We start from the raw sequence: 24,368 nt of genomic DNA, 5'->3' as shown, positions 1-24,368 counted from the left end.
CAGCAAGACATTGAGTGTTTGGGAAAGCAAACCCAGTAAACAGAACCCCTGGGGTATGATATTCCACACCTGCTCTATAGTGCCTGTACCCATTAGTGTCTGCAGGCAGATCTGTAGTTCCTGTGCACAGTCTCTGGCTATCAGTGGGCCGCTCATTGGCAGAAGGGGAAGAGGCCACCATTGTTGGTGTTTCATCAGCAGCGCTATCCCTTACCCTGCAGATGTACTGGCTCCGCTCGCCTGGGGAGAAGGTTTGTGAGCGCACTATCACGCTGTTTCTCACGAAGGGATGCTGTCGAGAGCTCAGGCTGCTACGGTCTTTGGGGCGAACTGCCATATTGCCATCAACGGCTTCATCAGTATTCGTCTCCTTATCAACCTACAATGAAAGCCGGTGAATGAATCCTCAGGGGCTGGCAGGTGTCTGTGTGTGCTGTTCTTCTAGGGCAGCGCTTCTCAACCTTCCTAATGCAGCCACCCTTCAATACAGTTCCTCAGGTTGCTGTGGCCCCCAACCACACAGTTATTTCACTGCTCCTTCCTAAGTGTAATTTTGCTACTGTTAGGAATCATAATATTATATCTGCAGGCTATATATCTGATATGCAGCCCTTGTGGGGTCTTGATCCCACTATTCTAGGGATCCCACTATTCTAGCAACTAGCTCGAGTTAAGCAGAGACTTCTCTAGCACTGTGTGCAAGGTTTGCCCTTGCTCCATGTTTTGGGAAGGAAAGAGAAGGAGGAGGTTTTCTACTTGGAAATGTATCATCTTTAAACACTAGTTAGTATTCTTTATCAGAACAAGGTATAATGATAAAAATGATTAAAAATTCAATATAGCAGCTGGAGAGATGGCACTGCAGTTAAGAGCACTGGCTGCTCTTGCAGGGTCCCAGGGTCCCAGGTTCAATTTCCAGCACCCACATGGGCAGCCAGGGAATCCGACACCTTCTTCTGGCCTTGCATGAACATGGTGCACAGACAGACATAGGTGATACACCCATAAATGCAAAACAATAAAATAAAAATTAGATGAAAACAAAACGGTGACATAAAATTGTAGACAAGTGGAAAGAAAATGGGTATCTGGATCCTGTATGGTACTTTGTTGACTTTGAATTTTTTGAATGCTGATGGGTGAATGGCAGCTTCTGAGAAAGATTAGATTACAAAAGGGAATGCTGAAATAAACCAGCCTGTTTATTTTTAAATGTCAAAATTTTGGTTTTAAAATGGAAGTTGGGAAATGTGTTGCATTGGGGGGAAACAAAAAGTTATGGTTCTCTTCAAAATAATGAAGATCAGATTTGATTGAGGGAGACCTCCTAAAAATCTTGGCTACAGATATGAAGAAAGAAACCAAGAAAGACTACAGGACAGGTGATGCATGCTGATCCCTCTACTGTACACATACACATTTTGTGTGTATGTTTCTATTGTTTAAAGTATTGTACCTATGCAGCTCATTTAAAATGCAATATAAAGCTCTATTCTTTAGAAGCTAAACCATTTAGGATAATTAGGAAATGCAGGTTAGTAGTTAGTCATGTATAACAATCAAACTTGTCATGTTAGGTATGTTTTCAAGATAATATAGAAATATTTTAGATAGATGTTCTTCAAATATTTCAAAGACCTACAGAATATAGCATTTAAAATATTTTAATAACATAAGGCTTTTTATGACAGTGAGACATGTCTCTGAATTTGCCAAATACAAATGGACTGGATATTATGAATGTAATTTCTAACTGATAATTGTTCTTTTTGTATATAGTTTTACTATGCTAGAGTTAGAACTTTTCCTTTATATTCAGACAAAAAGTGGGAAATGTGAGATATTTGTACATGGTGTGAAAATGTCTTGCTGTGATTGGTGTACTTAAAAAGCTGAACAGCTAATATCTAGGCAAGAAGAGGTTAGGGGGGACTTCTGGAGACAGAGAGGACTCTGGGAAGAAAGGGGGAGAAACCAGCCAGATGCAGAACGAGAATGGGAGAGAGGTAAAAGCCATGTGGTAGAATGTAGATTAATAAAAATATGGGTTAATTTAAATTGTAAAACCTGTAGCTCTAGCTACAGACTGAGCTTTTGGGAGCCAGCTGGCAGGACAGAGAAAGACTCGTTACACCTGTGCCTAACCAAGTCCACGTCATCTTTCAGAGCATGTTTCAGCTGGAACTCCAGCAGCCAAGATGAACTTCAAATTCTTATTTCATGCTTAACACTGAAATAGATTTTGAAACTTGATACATTAAATAGCCCCCACCCCCTGATGTCTCTAAAATAGAAAAATAGTTCCTTGAGACAGTTTTGCTGTGGAGCCCAGGCTGACCCTCCAGTATCAGCCTCTTGAGGGTTGGGATTACAGGGACCACCACACCAGGGTCAAAAAAATACTTGTTTTTTTTGTTGTTGTTGTTGTTGTTGCTTTTGTTTTTTGTCGTTGTTTGTTTTGAGACAGAGCCTTGCATATTTCAGGTTGGCCCTGAACTCACTGTACAGCTGATGATCCTTCTAATTATATGTTGAATACCAAGGTACAGCTGTGCTGGGGATTGAATCCAGGGCTGTAAGCACTGGAGCAATGTAGCTCCATCTCCAGCACCAGACAACACTTCTAACAAGCACTCGCAGAACATTTATAGAGATATAAAGTAGTGAGCATTGTCTCTGCCAAATATAAAAACGAAAACTTAATATTCTGAGCCATGTGAAAACTGTAAAGTGTTTTCCATGCTCTTGGTGATATTCCCATAAAAGCCTTTCACGGTCAGCTTTGGGGCCCACATCCTGATTTAGAATGTACCCAAGAGAAGACAAGCACGTATGTGGCGTCTACAGAGTTTTGTTTGAGGAGAGTGTAGCAGAGCATTTACCAGTGTGGGGATTCCAGTTGGTGGCTGACAAGGGTCTTCAGCATAATGCCTTTCTTTCCTACGCTGGTCTTCTCTCATTTCAGGCCCGCCAGTGCATGAACTTGGGTCTCCTGGGCAGCGACTGCCCTCCACCAAGTGAACTTCAGCCTCTTTTGCAGCCACAGTTTCATTAGAGGCCTCTCTTAGCATCGTTAAGCTATGGTAAAACAAAATAAAACAAAAATCAAAAGCCATTTTCAGTCTGGCAGGCATACTCCATGCCGTGTGACTGGGCATGTCCATCCATTACTTGAGAAGTAACAGATTCATACATGTGATTTGAGACACACTGTGACAGCTGTAAGTTCTTAACTAAGCAGATCAAGCAAAATAAATTCTCATTGTATGTTCCAGGAGTCCAGAGGAAAATCACCACAGTATAGTACAAAAAAGCTAATTTTAATGTTAATGTTAAGTTAAAAGTTATGAAATTTGACCAAATCTCTAGATTTTCAACAGAAATATTCAAGGACCACATACAAACTTTAATTTCAGCATGTAGAAACATGACATTCACTAGCCTGGAATTATTCAGTTGATTATAGAATTAATCATATAATAGTTGGCTATTCTTAGCTAAGACTTGAGGATTACCCATTACTAACTGCTCATCATCAGGCAGGCAGAGACACGTGTAAAGGTTTGTTATTGGGCTATCAGGTGACTCTCTGCTTCACATGCTCATTTATAAAAGCTGTGGCAGGGATTTAGGTGGTGACAAGATTATGACCACGTGGCTGGAGAGATGGCTCAGCAGTTAAAAGCATTAGCCGCTCTTCCAAAGGACTCTGGAGGTTTGGTTCTCAGCACCTGGGTATTGACTCTCAACCCTCTTTCTGTAACTCCAGATTCAGAAGGGCAGATGCCCTCTTCTGGCCTTTGAAGGCACTGCATGCATATGGTACACATGTATACGCAGACAAAACAGCCATATGCATAAAATAAAAATAAATAAAAAATTTGGGAAATATTTAAAAATAATGCAACCACAGTTTGTACAGAGGGTACACAGTAGGAGTATTCTGAAGGCTTGCAACATGGCAGGCTTTGCTGAATTTCATGTCCTAAGAATAGAAAGAAAGCCTTTTCACTGACTTCTAAATGTCAAGCCTTCATTGCAATTGGTGACATATTGGCAGATTGACACAGACTAGTTATTAAATGTCTAGCCATGCAATGAACACGAGGGAGAACTAGCGATGACTACAGTGAACTGAAACCTACTAAGTATATTCCTTGAAATGTGAGATAAATTGTGTTTTACAAGCATGAGAAAAGTACAGTGCTAAGACACTAAGTCTTTATATCCCTCCCGGGTGCAGACGTTATCCACTGAGTTGTCGCTATGCTTTTTTACATCTCCACTGGAGCCCTTCCTTCAAATGTCCTTGACAGTAGCATTTGTGACATCCGTCCCTCAGAATTTCTAACATGTTTCATCTTTACATGCATACATGCACACAAGGGCAGACTATACACACTAACAGAAGTCCAATCACACATAACAGTACAACAATGGTACATAAAAATTGATCAAGTGTGTTTATATATATGGAAGACACTCAAAATGGAAGCATCCACTAAAATGTGTTTTTAGTGAAAACCTGGGAAGACAGCCTTCACATGCTGAGACATACACAGCATGGGAACCCTTAAGGGATGGGCTACTGACACAGAGGAGGAGACTAAAAAGACTAGGGGAGGGGCCAATACTGCAATGGCCACTTGAATGCTCTTTTCTAAATAGCAGCTTTGCCTAAGAATGCTAAATGATACTCCTAGTCAAAAGAGAGAGAAAGAAAAGGAAAAGAGACAGCCATTTGTACTTAGCTGTGACTCTGTAACAGTGGCTCTCAACCTTCCTAATGCTGTGACCCTTTAATACCATTCCTCATGTTGTGGTGACCCCAAACACAAAATTATTTTGTTGCTACTTCATAATTGTAATTGTGCTACTATTGTGAGTCATAATGTAAATATCTGATATGCAGCCTATCTGATGTGTGACCCCTGTGAAAGGATTGTTCGACCCCCAAACGGATCCCATTCCACAGACTGAGAAACACTGATCCATAATAAGGTATCATAATTTTCTAAATGGATAGCTTAGACAAAAGCAAAAGCATGGAAAATTAGTAAACATCATCACAGTCACTGTGTTGACTTTGCCACAAACTTGCCATGTCTTCTTCTGACACTCTAATGACCAGGGAGAGACTCTATAACCAGCACTCCCTGATGGTACACTGTTTGCCATCGTTCCAAACTAAGATGAGCCTATAAAGGCCCAGAAGCCTCTTCGGAGAAACCAAGGGACCCGAGACCACCCGAGAAAGGCAGTAGCTGTTTACCAATCTCCCCCCGGACCCCGCTGTTCTTCCGGCTTCAGTTCCTCCTCCTCCTCCTGGGCCAGTTCTTGTTCCACAGCCAATAGCTCAGCTGAAGTTCTTGCAAGTAAGGCTGACACGGCATCCTGCAGAACAGAAACCATACATACGGCAGTTAACACCAGACACTCCAAGTATGATTCAGAAACTCCTGTGACGCAGACTCCCGCTCCCAGCTGTGAAGAAACAGCTTGTACCAGATCCAGTTCTCCTGCTGAGAAATACAAAAGCTGAACCAAATGAAACCAAAAACAAATACAAACTCCCAGATGTTCTAAAGCAAGAAGACTGACAGGGGCTGTCGGGACTGGAGGGCTGAAGTCCCAGGGAAAGCAAGGATTCAAGAGAGGTGGCCATCACTGCCTGTGCTTCCTCTAAAGGCATTTGTCAACCTAGGCATGAGGCCCGCAGGCTAAACAGATGGGCTGCCTGTAATCTCGGCCCCACAGTCCACCACATGGAGTGCGGAGCTACCAAGGCAGTCCACACAAAAGGGGTTCGAGAAAATGAATGGTGAAATGGGCCCTACATCACCCAGGATGTTTCTAGTCAGGATTCTGCCTTTCCTAAGTGGCCTCTGTACAGAGCAAGACAGAGAAATAAAGCCAAAACCAGCTGCTACCTGCCTAAACAGTAAGCAGATATTTCATGCCTCACAGGGTTCTGGAGAGAGAAAGCTTGGAATTCAAAACCCCCAGGTGATGCAGGCAACTTTCCCATGCTGCCATCTGCCTTCCAGAAGAACATCAATGTACCTCTAGAAGAATATTTCAGCTGGAGCTTTTACAATCCCTCTTTCAATAATACAGCCTGCATTCCACTAACAGCTAATGGCGAGAAGCCAAAAGAAACAACAGACAACTGAGGCAGACCCACAAGTGATGCAGTTTTTCAGAGACAGCAATTAAGCTTTTACAACTCATATAAAGAAAAACTGATGAAATTACAGATTATTCTAGCATGAACACAAAAAGAAGTGCATAGTATATTGCAACAAAGATGCCGAAAGTTAAGGAAAAGAGACCCTTGCCAGCAGTAGGAGAAGAAAGTGTGTGTGACTCTGTAGGAACCCTTACATTATAGCCTGCATCAGTGGCAAGGCGACAGATTATAAGGCCACATCTATGAGATCATGAGAATGGATGGGAGAGAATCATGATAAACAGCCACCAATGAGCTACGGAGATGCTAGCCGGTGACTCCATCACACCAAAGTGCTGGTATGCATTCAGTCCCACCAGGGAAGTGTGTTCGAGAATAGCTGGGGGAACAGTCTGCACCACTGGAAACTGAAGCTGAGCTGAGTCCACTGTGAGGAAAAGCGGAGTCTGAGGTGGAAAGATGAGCGAGACTCACCATCCCTCCAGCCGCTGGGAGTATCAAGGATGTGCACCACAGAAGAGCAGGACCCCGAGGGTCAGCACAGGCTGTGGAGACCCACTCTGTTAAAGGAGTCTTGACAGCCTCCACCCTCTGATACCATGGACACTGCCAGGACAACCTTATGGGGACCCTCAGATCAGGGCCACCAGAAGTTGGTGGCAGAACTTGATGCAGCGCCCTGATGGACGGGACAAAGGTAAACGCAGGTGGGTGGGCTCTGCACACTCCTGGAGCCTGAGGCATGGGATTTGCACATCAACTGAGCCCCCACACACAAGAGACAGGAAATCAGACTGGGGGAGCCTGGCAGAAAACGTTCTGGTTACAAGACTCCTCAGGAGGAAATAGCGGCTTGGCTGAACTACTGGGACTAGCATCCCTCCTTGCTACAACCTGTGGAGTCTGATTAGAAAAACAAACAAAGGGGGGGGGCACCATACTTCTCCAACCAGGAAACACACAGACAAAGGGTATAGTACTTTCTAGTTCACCTTACTGCCTTTTTATTTTAAAAATAGCAATCCTTCTGGGACAGCCAGAGCTGTTACACAGCTGAGTGTAGCATCAATGAACAAGATCAAGCAAAGACAGAACATATAGACACACACGAAGAAAACTCTTTAATGACTGTGACCCAAACTCCCAAGAACTCTGGGATATGTTCAATAAATCAAACCACCACATAAGGACTGAGATAATCTCTAAAGCCTTTGACAGTCTATTCAGTGAGACGAGAGCTAAAAATCCCTCAAACTTAATAGAAAGAAATAGACATCCAAACACAAGCGTTTAGAGCTGCAAACAGGCATGGCCAGAGAAGACAGAGCCCCTTTACACTGGGGTACCAAAAGTACAAGGAAGGGGCTGAGGAAATGCTCAGTGAGCGAAGTGGTCGACTTGCTTGCATGAGGGCCTGCGTTTGATTCTCTGAACCCAGATAAAAAGAACTGCGCACGCAGCATTCATCTGTAATACAGTCCAGGGGAGCCGTGGATACATGGATACCTGGGGCTTGCTGGCCAGACAGGCTGGCCATTAAGGCAAGGTTCAGGCCATTGAGGGACTGTCCCCAAAAACGAAGTGAGAGACACGTGAAGAATGAGAGCTGAAGCTGTCCTCTGGCTTTCACATGTATGCTCACATGAGTGAATATATACCCGCACACACATGAACGCATGCATACACAACATGCATGCACACCAAGGGAAAAACACCTAAATGACACACAGCAAAGAAGCCACTAAAAGCTGCCAGGGGAAACGCCAAGCCGAATGCAAAGGCATAAACACCAGACTTTTCGTGAGCACGCTACAACCAGGAGAACACAGAATGACATAAACCCTGAAAGTAAGTAATTGTCCCCAAGATTGCTACACTCAGCACAGCCATTGCTTAAAACTTGGGAAATACGACAGGCACACATACTAAAACATTCTTGACAACTAAGCCACCATGGTGGGAATTCACAGAGGAAGAGGACGGTCTTATCCCCTCATCCAAAGCACAAGAGTAGTGACGCTGGCACTGTGGGCCATTATGGGATATTTTGATTGTATCCTGACGCTCCTGAGACTGGTAATAAAGTTTGCTTTTAATCAGAGGGCAGAACTAGCTACCAGCTGAACAAAATTAGCCATAGAGGTTTTGGAGGACTGACAACACAGAGAGAGACACAGGAAGTAGTAGGGCGGGGCTTAGAGAGTTTGAGCTTTTTGGGTCAAGAAATGAGAGAGAGAGGGGAGGTTACTGGTCGCTTCTCCTCTGCTTCTCGGACCATTCATGTTCTCACCCCAATCTCTTGACTCCCAAGTCTTTACTGATAAGGAATAATTAGATAAACACTTCAATGGGCCAATCCAGGAAAAGCGGTAAAGAGCTCAATCATCCAAAGTACTTAACAAGGAAAAAAACATAACGTGCAGAGTTGCAAATATCTCTGGAGAAAGTGACTCTTTTGTGAAATTGTGAAGAAGAAAAAAAAAAAAAAAAAACACATGCTGCCACATTTCAAACTGCAAAAAATCAGTCACAGTGGCTGGAAATGGAAGGCAGAGAAGCCTTGCAGTTGAAAAGGAATACACACGGGGCAGAGAGCACATGTTAATGGGGGGTGGGGGGGTGGGGAGGTTGGTGCTGTCAGTAGTGCAACACATCCACCAGTGAGTCTTGGAACACACCTGCCAAATACCGACAGTGGGTGGGGCGCTGTATTGCTGATGATTGAATGGGAAGGAAAAGGTAATTTAAAAGCTTGGATTAATCCAACAGAATTGGGGGTGGGGGGGATGACAAAGATGAGGCCAATAACAGCAACAACAACAAACTGTAAGGCAAATTCAAATTTGTGAATAGATCAATAGTAACTGCACTAAACATTTCAATTAAAAGATAAAGATACTGACTGGGCAATAAGTCAACACCAACTGCATGCCGCTTTCAAATAGAACAATTTCAATAATAAAAAGCTTGAAAGAAAAACAATGGAAAATGGTAAACCATGCAGACAGTGCATTAAAAAAAGACTTACACAGCTTTGTCACTATCAGACAAAGACTTTAAAACACAAGGTGTTATTGGAGGTAGAGATAGTTCATAACGATAAAAGGTCAGCTGTGCACAAAGATACAATATAAGGCTAAATTTATATTCACCTACTAACACAGACAAGAAAAAAATTTTGGAACTAAAAAGGCAAAATGTAATTAGTACAATCATGGGTCAATGACATAAAATATCTCTGTCAGTAAACAATAAAGAAGCAAATCAAAAACCCACTACGGGTAAGAAACTCTAAAAACAAAATTAACAACTTGTTAGCAAAACACACATTATTGGAAGAGAAATGGAATGTTTATCCTAAACATACCACACACCACACCCAAAAGCAAGCCAGACTCAATGGTACATGTTCGACTCTCTGAAGACAGTAAAACAAAACTAGAAACCAGCAACAGAGTAAAATGCTAGTAACTAGTAAATATCCTTTAAAAATTTGCAGTGAACGAAGAAGTCACAGTGGAGATGGTAAAGTGTTTTTAATTCATGATAATTCTGTCACACCACACTTGTAAAAAAAAAAAAAACATTTTTCAGCCCCAAATGCAATGACAATAAGACAGCTATCTAAGCATCCATCTTAGGAAGAAAATGAGACCCCAATTAAACCCCACGTGGTGGATTTGAAAAAATAATAAGGAGACGGTGGAAATGAGAGCGGCCAACACACACGTAATAGTGAAAACTTGGAAGACCAAAATTAGTTATCTAAATAAAATTTACAAATTGACAAGTCTCTGGCAAGAGTGCATAAAAAGGGCCCAGACTGCTGATATCAGGAACAGAAATGTCCTTGCGGGTACGGAAGGACAACAATATACTACGACTGACGCACGCTGGGCAGGTCTGTTAGTCCCACTGAGCAGCTGGGGGCTTGGCTAGCATGCCTGTGGCCCTGGGTTTGTCATCAGCACTGTCACAATAATGATGATGATGATAAAAATAGATTCAATAGACATTCTGTGAAAAGCAAAACCTACAGCAAGTAGAGAAAACCAGACCTGGTAAAGAAAGTGCTGGTAAAGAAACTGACTCGTAAATTTACAAATAGCCTTTGCAAACTGGGTTCCAAGCCCAAAGCCTCAGTGTCCTTCACATTAATTCAAAACAGGGCATCTTGGATGGGAGATGCAGCCTTCTGGGGTGGTTCTACATGCTGTCATCCGACTTTCATGAAGGGCTACTTCTCTTGCAGAGCCCTAGCTACTTCACTGATATATTTTTAAAAGAATTTCCTCCAAATAATTGAGGAAGAAATACATTTTAAAATTGGCATGATGTACTTCATTATCTTTTCATGTCCACAAGGGATTCATCATTTCTTATTCTTGATATCAATAATTTGTGCCTTTTATTTATTCTTACCAGGTATTTGTCAAATTTTAAAATTTTATTGAAATAACTAATTACAAGAGTTTCTGCAGTCAGTAGAAAACAAGTATTTCCCAGCACACAATGAAGCCTGCAAAATCTAAATGCCAAAGTGATAATGACATCACAAGAAAAAGACTAATCTCAGCTGGGCGGTGGTGACACATGCCTTTAGTCCCAGTACTCGGGAGGCAGATCTCTGTGAGTTCGAGGCCAGCCTGGTCTACAGAGTGAGTTCCAGGACAGCCCCCAAAGCAATACAGAGAAACCCTGCCTCAAAAAACCAAAGAAAAAAAAAAACAAAAAAACAAAAAACCTAAAACAAACAAAAATCCTCCCACCCTGGAGGCAAATAGTCCTTAAAAGGAAAGTACAGATGGAGCATAAAGGGAAAAACTGACAAAGTCTCATTAAAACTGTTTTCCCTCACCCAAGGATGACATTATGAAAATTAAACGGAAAAGGTAAGTTACAGAAAGTAACAGATACCTGTGATCCATTTATTTTAAAATACTCATTTCCAAACGTACAGATTCTAATCAAACTACAACAAAATCCAAAAGAAAATGAATTAATAAAAACTAGAATATACAGTTTACAAAAGATAACATCCATTTGGTGGTATGCGTGTTATAATCAAGGAAGTGAAAATTAAAAATCTAAGCACATAGCAAAACAGTGACAGTTAGAAGACAGCGGTAGTTTTGTCAGCTATACACACACAGATTAATAGCAGCATTATAATAGGTCCCAAATTAGTAACAACTCAGATGTTCAGCAGCAATAGAACAGATAAATTAAGATACAATTATACAATAAAATATTGCCTAACAATGAGAGTGAATGAGCTGTAATTACATGGAGTAACAAGTGAATTTCACAAGATGCCAGACACAAGGAGCAGACTTCCAACACATCAAATTCAAAGTCATGTGAGACAGACACAATGGGTGGGGGAGTTACCTTTAGGAGACTGTGGTAACAGCAGGGAGGGGCACAAGGAAAGATTCTGAGGCCATGGCACTGTGATTTGATGTGACTCACAGTTACATAGGTGCCACTGCTTTACAATAAATTCAGACTGTTTGGGTAAGATTTGTGCACTTTGTTATAATCTCTCCATTGCCCTTTCCCACAAAATAAACCAGAGATAGAGATTAGAAGAGGAAAAAAGGTGAAATAAAATTCATGTAACAGCGCTATAAACCAGATGGAACTAACAAACATCTGTAGAACACCCGGGACAAGTATTTTTCTCAAGTGGACACAAGACATTCTTTAGGATACACTAGACCATAAATGTGGCTGCCGTAAATTCAAAAGGACTTCAGTCATGCATGCTAAGTGTGGCTTTTTGATCAGACTGGGATGCAATTAAACACCAGCAACAGAAAGGAATATGAGAAATTAGAAACTATGCAGAAATTAACCTTCCTAATCAAGCAAAGATTAAGGGAGAGCACAAGGCAGTTGAGAAAACACTGAGAGAGTGAAGGGAGATGCCCAGGATGGATGTTCACGAAGCACTGTCAGGACACCTTAAAAGAGGAAGGCATCAGCCAAGAGCCTAACTTTCCACCTTTAAGAAGGTACGAGAAAAAGGACAACGGAATCCTAGAGCAAGCAGAAGGAAGGGAATAGCAAACCAAAGAGGGAATTCATGGCAAGTAAAATCTAAGTTGGTCCTTCAGAAATAGCCAAACCCTTAGCAAACCTGTAGTTGGCCTGATGAAGAAAAATAGTGAGAGGTCTCCAACCCTGAATTCCCGAATGGACATGGTGGGGTCTCTTGACGTTTTGGTTATGTGCCTAGCTTCTAATGACTGAACCTCACTATAGCCTTTCTGATATGAACTCAACCATGAGAAAACATGAACAGTCATACATGAACTAATCAACTAATTTCAACTAATCGTTGAAATGAGTGCATTCCTAAAAAGGCATAGGTACCAAAACAAATTCAAGACCAACATTCTGGGAGTTAGAACAAATACAACACTGACTTTGAACCAAAGCTAAGGCCCACATGGCTGCTGGATCCACCAGACTTTTAAAGAATTAGTTGTGATATTCTTTCAAATTCCTCCTGAGTGGAGATGAGGAGGGACTGTTTCACTGCTCAGTCTATGAGGGCAGAGATGTCTCAGTCGGTAAAGGGCTTACAGTACAGACATGAGGACCTTTGTTTGATCCCCAACACCATTCAAAATGGTGATGCCCACTTGTAATCTCAGCACTGGAGACGAGAAACAAAGACAGGCGGAGCTCCAAGCTCAGTCAGCCTAGCTAAGTTGGTGAGTCCCAGTTCCAGTGATAGATTTTGTTCCAAAACAAAAAACAAACCAAGATGGATCATGCCTAAAATGACTGACACCTGAGTTTGTCCTCTGGCCTCTTCACACAGGCACACCCAGTGGATAACACACACATACAGAAAAACACAAAGACAGTATAGGAAAACAATAAATATAGACACAAGAAAGCAATCATTGACAAAGTATTAGCATGCTTATTTCAAACAAACAAAAAGCAACACATACTGGGTGTTTTTATTTGTTGGTTTGTTTATTTTTTTAATCAAGTAAGATTTATCCCAGGAATTCAAGATTAATTTAACACCTAAAATTAAAAAAGAGCAACTGATTGAGGATGGAGAACTATATGGAAATCTAATTAGATTAAAAAAAAAAAACATTTGGCAAATTCAACAGCCTTTAATGATAAAAAATATTCAGGTATCTAGGTAAAAAAGTCTTCCTCAATGATAAAGGGGATTTCTGAAAACCATCATTTCATGGTGAAAAGTTCCCTCTAAAATTAGGAGCAAGGGGCTGGAGCAATGCTCAGTGGCTGAGAGAGCTTGCTGTTCTTCCAGAAGGGTGGACCTGAGTCAAATCCCTAGTATGTATATCAAGCTGCTCACAACTCCAGGGGATCCGATGCCCTCTTCTGGTCTCCACAGGTACCATGCACTCATGCATGCATGATGTGGGCATAAACAGACAGACAGACAGACAGACAGACAGACAGACAGACAGACAGACAGACAGACACACACACACACACACACACACCTTTAAAATCAGGAATAAGATATGTCTGCTTTTACAACCCTTTGTGTGTGTGCATTTGCACATGTGTGCAAGTGTTCATGGAGCTAAAGGACAGCCCTGGTTGTCATTCCTTACGGGGCCTTGGTGGATTTTGCTTTGTTTTGAGACAAGGTCTCTCACTGGCCTGTGGCCTGCCAAGTAAGTAGGTAAGGCTGGCTGGCCAGAGAACCCCAGGGATCTGCTTGTTTCTGCCTCTACTGGGACTACAGGTTATTGCTTCCTTCTGGTCAAATGGATTTCTTGTCCGCATGCCTTGATCACAACATATAACACAATACTGACATGAGTGGCAAGTGTTGTCTTGAGAGCATGAAGATCCGAGTTTGCATGACATTCTCTTAGAATCCCAACAGTGGGAAGCCCAAATGAATCAGCTATCTATATATAAGACTAAGATTCATAAGGACTACACTGGGGAAATCTTTGTGAGACTACACTAGTCTTGGATATGACATCAACAGAACAAAAGAAGAGGCGAAGATGGAAAAGAGACAAGATGTATTTTCAACTAAGTTATAAACCTTCGTACTGCTAGCAAGACAACGAAAAGACACCTTGCGGCCAGGTGGTGGTGGTGCACACCTTTAATCCCAGCACTTGGGAGGCAGAGGCAGGCGGATCTCTGTGAGTTCGAGGCCAGCCTGGTCTCCAGAGTGCCAGGATAGGCTCCAAAGCTACACAGAGAAACCCTGCCTCAAAAACCAAAAAAAAAAAAAAAAAAAAAAAAAAAAGACACCTTGCAAAATGGGGAAAAAAAACAGAACTCTGCAGATAAATTATCAGGGACTTGTACCAAGACAGAAATTTTAGTATGGTGGCACACACCTATAATCCCAGCACCCAGAAAAGCTGAGGCAGGAGGATTGCAAAGTTAGAGGCTAGCCTGTTCTATATAACATTCTGTAGGCCAGACTGGGCTTCATAGTGAGACCCTGACACTTTCACTGCCCCCCCCTCCACACACACACACACACACACACACACACACACACACACACACACACACACACTTTTTATGTCAATAGAAAGAAGGCAGCTACTCTATATATCAGGAAAGCAGTTTGCAATCTTTTAAAACGTTAAGCATAATCACTATGCATTCCAGTGTGTACAGTCTATATGTGTCCACACAAATTGTAGAACCCACATGAGCAGAGAAGTGCTAAGCCAACAGTGGGACATCTGCACTGGAACACTCTCTGGAAACACTAGCTGTGACCCAGACAGGCCTTAACACTACCATGCTAAGTGAAAGAAATGACTCGAGAGAGAGCAAACCTCGAGCTCCTTTGTTTATATGAAAGCATAGAATATAATGAGCAGAATAAGCAAACTTAGAGAGCAGGGAAGAAGTGACAGTGACTGGTCATAGGTACAAGGGCTTCTTCTGGGACAATACTACTCTATTCTACTCAAGCCTTTAGCCGGGGGTGGTGATGCACACCTTTAATCCCAGCACTTGTGAAGCAGAGGCAAGTGGATCTCTGTGAGTTCAAGGCCAGCCTGGTTTACAGAGTGAGTTCTAGGACAGCCAAGGATACACAGAGAAACTGTTTCAAAACACCAAAAACCAAAAACCAAACACAGTGTCAAATAATCATTTTTATGGGAGGTGGTATGATGCCTTTGTAAGTTCCACTAGAATCTAAGCTGGAAATGACTTTTCTTGGGATGCTGGGAGCAAAGAGGAGCTGAGAGAGGAGGAGGAAAACTCATGATGACAGCAGGGCCTGCTGTCTTCCACAATCTGTCGCCCACATTGCATGACTGCCTCTCAGCCACTGTTTTCCAGTTGTGACTCACCAAGTCTATAGAATCTAGTTCTGGCTCGTTGGATTGAAGTACAGGCTCTTCATTTTCTTCTTCATTCTTTTTGCAAGGCGTTTGCTTGGAAGGAAGTAAATTATACCACAGCATGAAAATCTCATTGGAAAATGGTAAATCTGCCAGGCTGATCTGAGTCCCAGCCTACAGGAAATGGAAGAAATAAAGAGAGAAATGGAACGTTTAAATTAGTATTTGTCCTCTCTGGTAAGACAAAAGATGACAGGGCAAGCTTGTCTTAAAGCCGAACCAACACACTACTGGTTACATAAGGCATTGGCTGTGTATTTGTGTCTGCGTGTGTACTAGTGTGTGTGTATGCATGTACTTTCATGTGTGTACACATGAATGTGCAGTAGTCAGAGGATGACACAGATATTTTCCTCAGTCTTCTCCACTATTTATTTATTTGTTCATTTATTTACGATAGACAGGGTGTCTCATGGAATCTGGAGTCAAGGCCCTAGGATCCACCCTCCTCTACCCCTCCGGTACAGGGTTAAGGCATGCACCACTGAGTCCCGCTTTTACTCTCATGCTCGGGCAGCAGGCACTTAATCCAAGGAGCCATCTCCCCTGCTCAGGACTGGTGGGATTTTAGAATCTGAGCATATTGATATCTTCAACTGTAGTTCAGTAAGGAAATAATGCCCAATTAAACTGCCAATCCTGGGATTATCTTGTAACGTTAAAATTTCCCGACTAATTTCCCCCATGACTAAGCATGCAACTTTTTCTAAATGTGGAATTATATTTAAATGGAATTAAAAAGTAAACAAATAAATGACTAAGTAGAGACAAAAGTGCTTTTTTTAATACGTCAGAAGAGTGACTTGATTATGACAATACATGGTTATTCATAAAAAAAGTTTAAAGACTGACACTTGGTCTTGCTCTTGAATGAGAATGTAGCAAGATTGTGTGTGTGTGTGTGTGTGTGTGTGTGTGTGTGTGTGTTTGTGTGAGTGAGTGTGTGTGTATCCATGGGTCACTAGAAAGCCCCCCAAAAACCATAAAAGATCAGATAAAAGCGACTTCAGAGCCCGCCAAGCCACAGCTAGGGTTTAATCCCAACTCCACTGCTTCCAAGAGGCATCATTGGCATCTTTAGTAATCCTGCTGGAGCCTTTGACACATAGCAAGCGTGTCCTGACAAAGCCATCTTGGTGTCATTCTAGTTTTATTATTTATTCTCTCTCTCTCTCTCTCTCTCTCTCTCTCTCTCTCTCTCTCTCTCTCTAAAAAAAGAGGAAAACTGTCACCCTTCCCCCCCCCCCCCCGTGGTCATCATTAAATATGTGTTCATCTCCTACTGGACCATAGAGAAATGACTATTTTTGACCATGTGGGCTCCTGTCTGGATGCCTGCATCTGAGCAGGATACTTAGAGGGAGACGACGGCCTAACTGTGCATGACAGCACCCTAAACCCATGGTTAGTTAATTATGAAAACTTTCTGTCACTCATCACATTTAATCACTTTGTTCCAAACAGTAATAACTCTGTCTAGATGCTCTAATATAATGGAAAGGCAGATGGGCTGAGTACAGGAACCATATACTTAGTGTCTTGCTTAATTTCAGTTTGAGTCAATAAATGGGATGATTTTTAGTACTCAGTTCCATCATCTGCTATGAACACACCCCACTTTGGGCAATTGTTTACCCCAAAATGGAGGGAATCAAATTTTCTTTAAAAATTTTTATTATGCAGACAGTGTACTATCTGAATGATTTGCCTGCTCGATAGAAGAGGGCGCCAGATCTCAGTAGGGATGGTTGTGAGTCACCATGTGGTTGCTAAGAAATGAAATCAGGACCTCTGGAAGATCAGCCAGTGCTCTTAACCTCTGAGCCATCTCTCTAACCCAGGGAATCAAATTTTCTATCATCCAACTTCCACTACATTGTTACAGATTTTAAGGGGCTGAGTATGGAAAGCCCTCCACAGACCCCTTTAGCCTCGGGAACTGAAAGCACCCTCCACAGAGCTAATCACAGCAGAGCCAAAAGCTCTTCTATTCTCAAAGAATAGGACTGGAAAGTCAAGCTTTACAGAACATTGTCATTTATAAGCAGATTTCAAAATCCAAAATGAGAGGCAAAACATTCTAGAAAAAAAAGACAAACGGCCAGTGAGATGGTTCAGCAGGTAAAGGTGCTGGCCACCAAGCCAGGTGACTTGTGCTTTATCCTCAGAACCTACATGGAGACAGCAGGGAACTAATCCCCCAAGTTACCTTTTCACCCTCACATGCCTTGGCACACGAACACACCCATACCCAAATAAACAAACAAACAAAAAAAGCAGTGGCCATTGCTGGCAAATCAGTAAGAAGAAAACAGCTTTGCAGAATAGGGACCACAGTGTGTGTTGAGAGCGATTATGAAGGCGCCTACCAGGCATTCTTCCCTGTGGTGTTTACTGACACAGCAAAGATCGACTCTCAGGGTCTTCTGCTGCAGGGCTGCCTGAGAAATGGCCATCCTGGACACATCATTGTACAGCACAGATTCCGTGGGCGGATGGACTTTTGTTCGAAATAGACAGCTAACATCTGCCGAGGAGGGAAGCACAGCAACCCTAAAATACCTGCGAAGAGCAAGAACAGAATGAATCTCACGGGGACTCCAATTGCAATGGATCCGCAGCTATCACTTGCAATTAGCTGCAAAAGAGAGAAATCGAGGAAACATGGAGTGCATTGTCAGAAGGAAGTGCCTCTGCCACAACCGGCCCATGCGCAGCTGCAGCCACTGTTCTTAACCCACCCATGCCCACTGGGCCTCTAAACAGGAAAACTCCAGGCTGCCGCCGCCACTGGACTGCAGCGTAGGCTGTGGGGATCCTCCCCACCACATCAACTCGAAAGTAAGTTGTTTCTGAGCCGGGGAAGGCGGGGACACGCTAATGTGGGCAGTGGTGTTTTTCTCTCCAAGAACCCTCATCCCGAGCATCAAACAAGAGATTGTTGACGAACAAGCCTAGGAGCGGAATATATTACCCTACCAGAGACAAAGAAAGGCTAAGGAGCATATTGTTAACAAGATGGAAAACAGATGAAGCAGCAGTTCCAAAATATCATTGTCTAGCATCTCCGAAGGCACAGATGAGACAACTCGCAGAAGGGTCTCATGCTGTGTAAATGCAAAGGCAAGTGTGAAGCAGCAGTGACTCCCAGGGCGCCCCTGCTCCTCGGAGAGTTTATCTGACAATCTATGAAGACTCATGGTCCCTGGAAGCAGCCTGAGGTAGTTTCCTCCTAATTCACAAAGAGAAATCCACTAAATCTCCCCACTTCCCATTCCCATTCTTGTCTAATTGAGATTCTAAAATATGCCTTTTTTTTGTCCCTAGTTAGGAAATCTGTAAATTCAAACCCATAACTAAAAATGTCCCATTATTTTTCATTTTATATCAACATTGGTTACAAAGATTCAGCACTAAAGCTCCAGTGCTGGCTGATGAAGGTTTCGGCTCCCTGAGAGGGACTGGAGCTCAGGAGAAGGGGTCTTATATCCCCTCTGCCTTCAGGTCAGAGCAGGAAAGGGAAGGAAGGGACGTCTGTTCCTTCAGCCTCCAGGTTTCAGCTATTCTATACCCACGATCTAACTGTTTGGCTCATCTCAAGATGTTTCCGCATCAAATAGAGCTGAGTTGATGAGGTTCAGAAGTGAAGGCAGGGGTTGGAGAGATGCCTCAGTGATGAAGAACACTAACTGCTTTCCTCAGGACCTCAGTTTGGTTCCTAGCACCCACATGGCAGCTCACAACCATCTGTGACTCCAGTTCCAGGGATCCAATGCCCTCTTCTGGCCTCTGGGTGTATGCGGTACGCCTGTGGTACACAGACACACACAGACATATATGCAGGCAAAACACCCCAGACATAAACAAACAAACAAACATGGAGGAGGAGGAGGAGGAGGAGGAGGAGGAGGAGGAGGAGGATGGAAGGTAAAGAAACTTCAGATAAGGGCACTTGCCAACCAGAGCTAGGCAAGCTTTCAGCTGAACGCCAACATTAACTTGTCCTAATTAGTAGTAAAATGAAGTTTAGAGTCAGGCATGGTGGCCCATGGCCTTAATCCCAGCATTTGGGAGGTAGACACAGGAGGATCAGGTGTTTGAGGCCAGCTTGAAATATATGAGATCTTGCCTCAAAAAACTAAAATCATTTTTCTTTTGAGATGATAGTACATACATGTACATAGGCATATGTATGCCATGTTTTTATTATCCATCCATGTGCTGATAACAACTAGGATTAACTATTCCGCTCTAAAGAAAAATTAAATCACAAAACTTGCAGGAAAATGGATGTGAGGTCAGATGCAGAATCTAAGCAATACTATATGTATATATGCAAACAAATGACAGGTAGAAGTTACAAATGTTAAGGGAAGGGGAAGGACTCCATGCAGGCAAGGACCATGACTCAGGATAGAGGACAGATAAGTCCTAACTCTGCTATGGAGTTTTCATTTTGGTTGGTGGCTAAGGGCATAAAAATATATTCGATATGGAAAGCAAAAAGCCCAGTGTGAAGTCCCTAGCTTCTTTTCTGAATGGTTTCTCTAACTGCATGCAGGTTCCTGGAGTTATGCAGCCTTTGGGTCTGGTAAATCTTGACTGGTGATTTTTTTTTTTATTGGTAACTTTTAAATAATGAAGTTTAAATGTAAAAAAAAAAAAAAAAAAAAGGAAGGAAAACTAAAGCTCAACAAAGAACAACCACCCTCAAAGTGTTGGAACTAACAAACATTTTAGAGTATTGTATATGGTTGACTCTTTTGGCGTGTCATTATCCAGTTTTCTATATGGTTTTAGAAATGCTGCTACCTCCCAGGAAAGTTCAGACCAAGTAGACAAGTATCTGTGCCTTCTTAGAGAGTCACTGATACCAGCTTGGGGGGGGGGGACGGGGACACAGACACTGGTGGCAAAGAGATGAGCAAACAGCTCTCTTAGGAAACAGCTCCCAGGCAAAGGGCAGAGGAGAATTACACCAACACTTTGTTGGGATTCTTGTTCTAATTCAGTGATTAACTGCAACTGAGACATCACCAGTCACTGGAAGCATGTGAAAGCATGCTCTTTCATGTAGCATAAAATGTTTCTGTGGCAAGGCTACATGTAATCACTGCATAGTCATGTATGATATCAGAAAAAGTCCTCCAAACCAATAGTAGTAACTGCTATGCAATAATAAAAATTAAAATCACATTTCCAGCAATCAGGACCCAACACAACTGATACGGGAATTCTGTCACCGGTCTGCTAACCAATGGAAAGGAATGGTTTAGTCCAAAGGGTGGAATTTTAATTGGGAAGGATGTGACCAGAAGATAAGGTGGAGCAGAGGCATGCATGTGTCCTTTTGGAACCAGGAAGCAGCAGTGGTGGCGTAGCAGCTGGTGACCCAGTTAGGAATCTCCATTCTGTTCTGTGATAACTGTGCACAGATTTTTACTTCTTAATAAATGGCATAGTAATTACTTGACTTCATTCTTTACACGTCCTCTGTAAGAAAGGAACTATATATAAAGTCCTAAGCTTAATAATAGCATCTGAATAACGACCTAATCCCAGTCTTCTTTTCTTCAACTTCTCCCTTCATCTTTACCTACTGTTGCTTCAGATATAAGCAGCCTGACAATTTCTCCCCATCTCTTCATTTTTAAATCATGACCTGTTTTGTTTTTAACTATGTGTATCTGTGTGTATCCCTGTGCAGGTATCTGCAGAGGTCAGAAGAGGGAATCAACCCCCTGGAACTGTAGTTACAGGCGATTGGGCACTGTCCAATGTGGGTGCCAGGAAAACAACTTTGGGCCCCTGGAAGAACATCAAGAACTCAGCAACAATGCCGGGCACTGGTGGTGCACACCTTTAATCCTAGCACTCAGGAGGCATGTGGCTCCTCGGTGAGTTCGAGGCCAGCCTGGTCTACAGAGCGAGTTCCAGGACAACCTCCAAAGCAATACAGAGAAACTCTGCCTCGAAGAAAACCAAAAAAAAAAAAAAAAAAAAAAAAAAGAACTCAGCAACAAGAACCCACTAAGCCGACTCTTGAGCTGCTCACCCCCACCCCCAAATCTTCTTTCTGATGAATTGTTTGATCATACTCGGAATTATTGTAGACAGAAAATTTTCAGCTCCTTAATTTGATATTTGTTTGTTTGTTTTCTATGGACGTTACTTACACTTTTGAAGAATGAGGTATCAAGAAGGCATGAAGATTTCGGAGTTGTGCTATAATCACCATGAAACTTGAACTTTTTGTATCATATCTGTCAAAAGAGACAATGAATCAAGCGGTGTACCCAAAGCCACTGGCCAGGCACCTCCCTCACCCTCACTGGCTTACCTGAGTCCTATCTGCACCTGGGCAGTCTCCACAACGGTGACGTCCTCTTCACTATAGGTAGCGTCCTCCATTTCGCCAGGCCTAGGCAGGAGCAGGTGGACAGTCAGTTAACAGGGAGACTGGTTGTTACAGCTACTCTTTGCCTTCACTCATTTTGAAGGGAAACTGAATTAGCAGCCTTTCCATCCCACTACTGTGGAACCGACCCCTGTGGGAGCTACTGATTCAGGGTTCTTCAATTCCATCAAGAGTCTGACTTTGAGCTTAGGGAACAAACTTTGTGTCGTCTGGCTTTCCTGAGCCCCATGGGGTTATCCCACTATCTCGGGGGCTTTTTCAGACATCTAAACGTGTGTCAAATAAGCATTGGCTGATCACCAAAATTCCCAGAAATATCAGTGTCTGAAATCGCAGAACAGCTGCCTTGAGTACATCCACCTGCTTGTCATTTCCACAGCTGGCAGAATGTTTCTGGTGGGGGACCACTGCACCTTACAGTATGCATGAGCCTGGCTGGTAGGCATGCAGGGGACCACTGCACCTTACAGTATGCATGAGCCTGGCTGGCCGGCATGCAGGGAACTGAGTGTGCCATGCAGGTTCCTTACTGTTTCATGGAAGCTTCGTAGACCCCACTGTCTCCAGCCACAGACTCATCGGAGGCAGCAGCTGACACACACGCAATTTTGTCTCCACGCAGGTGGATTCCTCCTCTTTTGGGTAATGACTTTTCCACATCTAAGGTGGAGAAAGTGATAGCATCATTAGTTTCTTATTGAGAAAAGTGTAAAGTACACTATAGAAGCCCAAAGTACAATTTCCTTCTTAAATTCAAGAATGCTAGCTCCCCTCCCCCCACGTTAACAGGTGGGGGTGACAGAAGATCCCGGGATTCAGAGGCTCTGGGATTTGATTACTTAGAAAAAAACTGTTTTTGCTTTTGTCTAAAACAACTTAAAAATATTTAAATGTATTGAATGTTTTGCCTACATTTATAGAAATGCACCATGTGCATGCAGTACCCAGGGACGCCAGAAGATGGCGATGGATCCCCAGGTCAGGAGTTACTGGTAGTTGTGAGCCACCATGTGGGTCCTGGGAACTGGATACCTGTTCTCTGTAAGACCATCAAGAGCTCCTAACTGCTAAGCCAGCTCTCAAGCCCCTTCTGCCCACCAATTAAAAAACAATAAAAAATACGTAAGTGTAAGGTGTGTGTGTGTGTGTGTGTGTGTGTGTGTGTGTGTGTGTGTGTGTGTGTATGTGTGTGTGTGGACAACCTGCAAGAAACAGCTGTCTCCTTCCATCATGTGGGATGGAATTCAGGCTGTCAGTCTTGGATGCAAACACCTTAATGCACTGACCCATCTCACAGGTACTTGCCCTAAAATATTTTAAGGCAAGGGATAGTAATTCCCCATTGCTGCCGCACCTGCCCCCCCTCAACCCCCTTCTTTGCTTCAAGCTTCCATGAACTACTACAAACTCTGGCTAAGCAACCGTGTGCCCCCATCAAACACTGGCACTATTCCTGTTCCAGGAAGTTGATCAAGGCCACAGAGGAGAAGTGCTCCCCACGTCTCTTTACAAGGCCCCTTTCTCCCTTCTCCTGTGTCATTCTTCTAACAGAAATAAAAGAGAAAACATCTTTGATTTACATGAATTCTCACCAGCTAATACCACTAAAAAAAAAAAGAAAAAAAGAAACAACAACAACAAAAACCCCAAAACTTTTTTTTTTTTTTTTGTGCTGCTGTCTCTTTAGCACCAGCTACCACTTAACTTTTATCTCTAACTCATATTCATACGCCAGCATCCTGCAGGGAGCAAGGAGCATTCACTTAAAGCTGTGTTCTGTACTGTAATAAGCTGCAAGCCCGCGGAGTTTCTTTCATCCTCTGGTGAGTGAGCCAGAGGAGCAGTATTGCTATGCATTGCAGCCCCCCTCTGAGTCGTGACTTTACATCCTGTTAAGATGTTTAAGTTTTAAGGCTTCAGATTACAGGATTGATTGCTGCATTTTCTCTTTTATTTCTGGCAGTGGGAATGCTTTCCCCTTGATGATGAAGTGCCTTCTCTTTGCCCACCCCCCTTTGTGAGGGGTGAAGGTGATGACATGATTTATTGATTACCCCCAGGAATAACCGCAGCAGTCTGAAAACTGACTTTGACAATGACAGAGACTGACTGTGGGAAGACTTCATAGTTAATTCCACCTTGGTTTCTGTAAGCCGGCAGGGATTGGTGCCGAGAGCAGACTGTCTAGAGAACAGACTGGCCTTCACCTGTGGAAGGCCCTAGGATGTTAAGACAGTGTCCTTCCAAGGGTCCCCTCCCTTTAAGGGATGGGAAGATGTTCCCGTGGCTTCAACAGTTAGCCTTCATGGTTAAGATACACACCTTCTGCTGTTTTCAGTCAGAAAACTGAAAGCTAACTGCAAAC

The 24,368-nt window shown here is 42.9% G+C and overlaps 1 protein-coding gene across 2 annotated transcripts in view; it reads right to left on the bottom strand.

The window, feature by feature from the left end:
* The window catches only part of Wwc2 (WW and C2 domain containing 2), a 152,954-nt gene that overhangs the window by 12,404 nt on the left and 116,182 nt on the right, over positions 1-24,368 (bottom strand). For both annotated transcript variants that reach the window (XM_027391062.2, XM_027391063.2), the window contains exons 12-19: positions 22,534-22,663; positions 21,926-22,006; positions 21,762-21,848; positions 17,955-18,147; positions 15,535-15,699; positions 5,273-5,394; positions 2,883-3,078; positions 215-379 (exon numbers count right to left, since the gene is read on the bottom strand). In XM_027391062.2, the coding sequence (XP_027246863.1) occupies positions 215-379; positions 2,883-3,078; positions 5,273-5,394; positions 15,535-15,699; positions 17,955-18,147; positions 21,762-21,848; positions 21,926-22,006; positions 22,534-22,663 (1,139 nt within the window). The remainder of the gene's footprint in view (positions 1-214; positions 380-2,882; positions 3,079-5,272; positions 5,395-15,534; positions 15,700-17,954; positions 18,148-21,761; positions 21,849-21,925; positions 22,007-22,533; positions 22,664-24,368) is intronic.

Source organism: Cricetulus griseus (assembly GCF_003668045.3).
Source record: "Cricetulus griseus strain 17A/GY chromosome 1 unlocalized genomic scaffold, alternate assembly CriGri-PICRH-1.0 chr1_1, whole genome shotgun sequence".
NCBI classification, from domain to species: Eukaryota; Metazoa; Chordata; class Mammalia; order Rodentia; family Cricetidae; genus Cricetulus; species Cricetulus griseus.
Note: the sequence above shows the minus strand (reverse complement) of the source record. Positions and strands in the feature narration are given on the sequence as shown.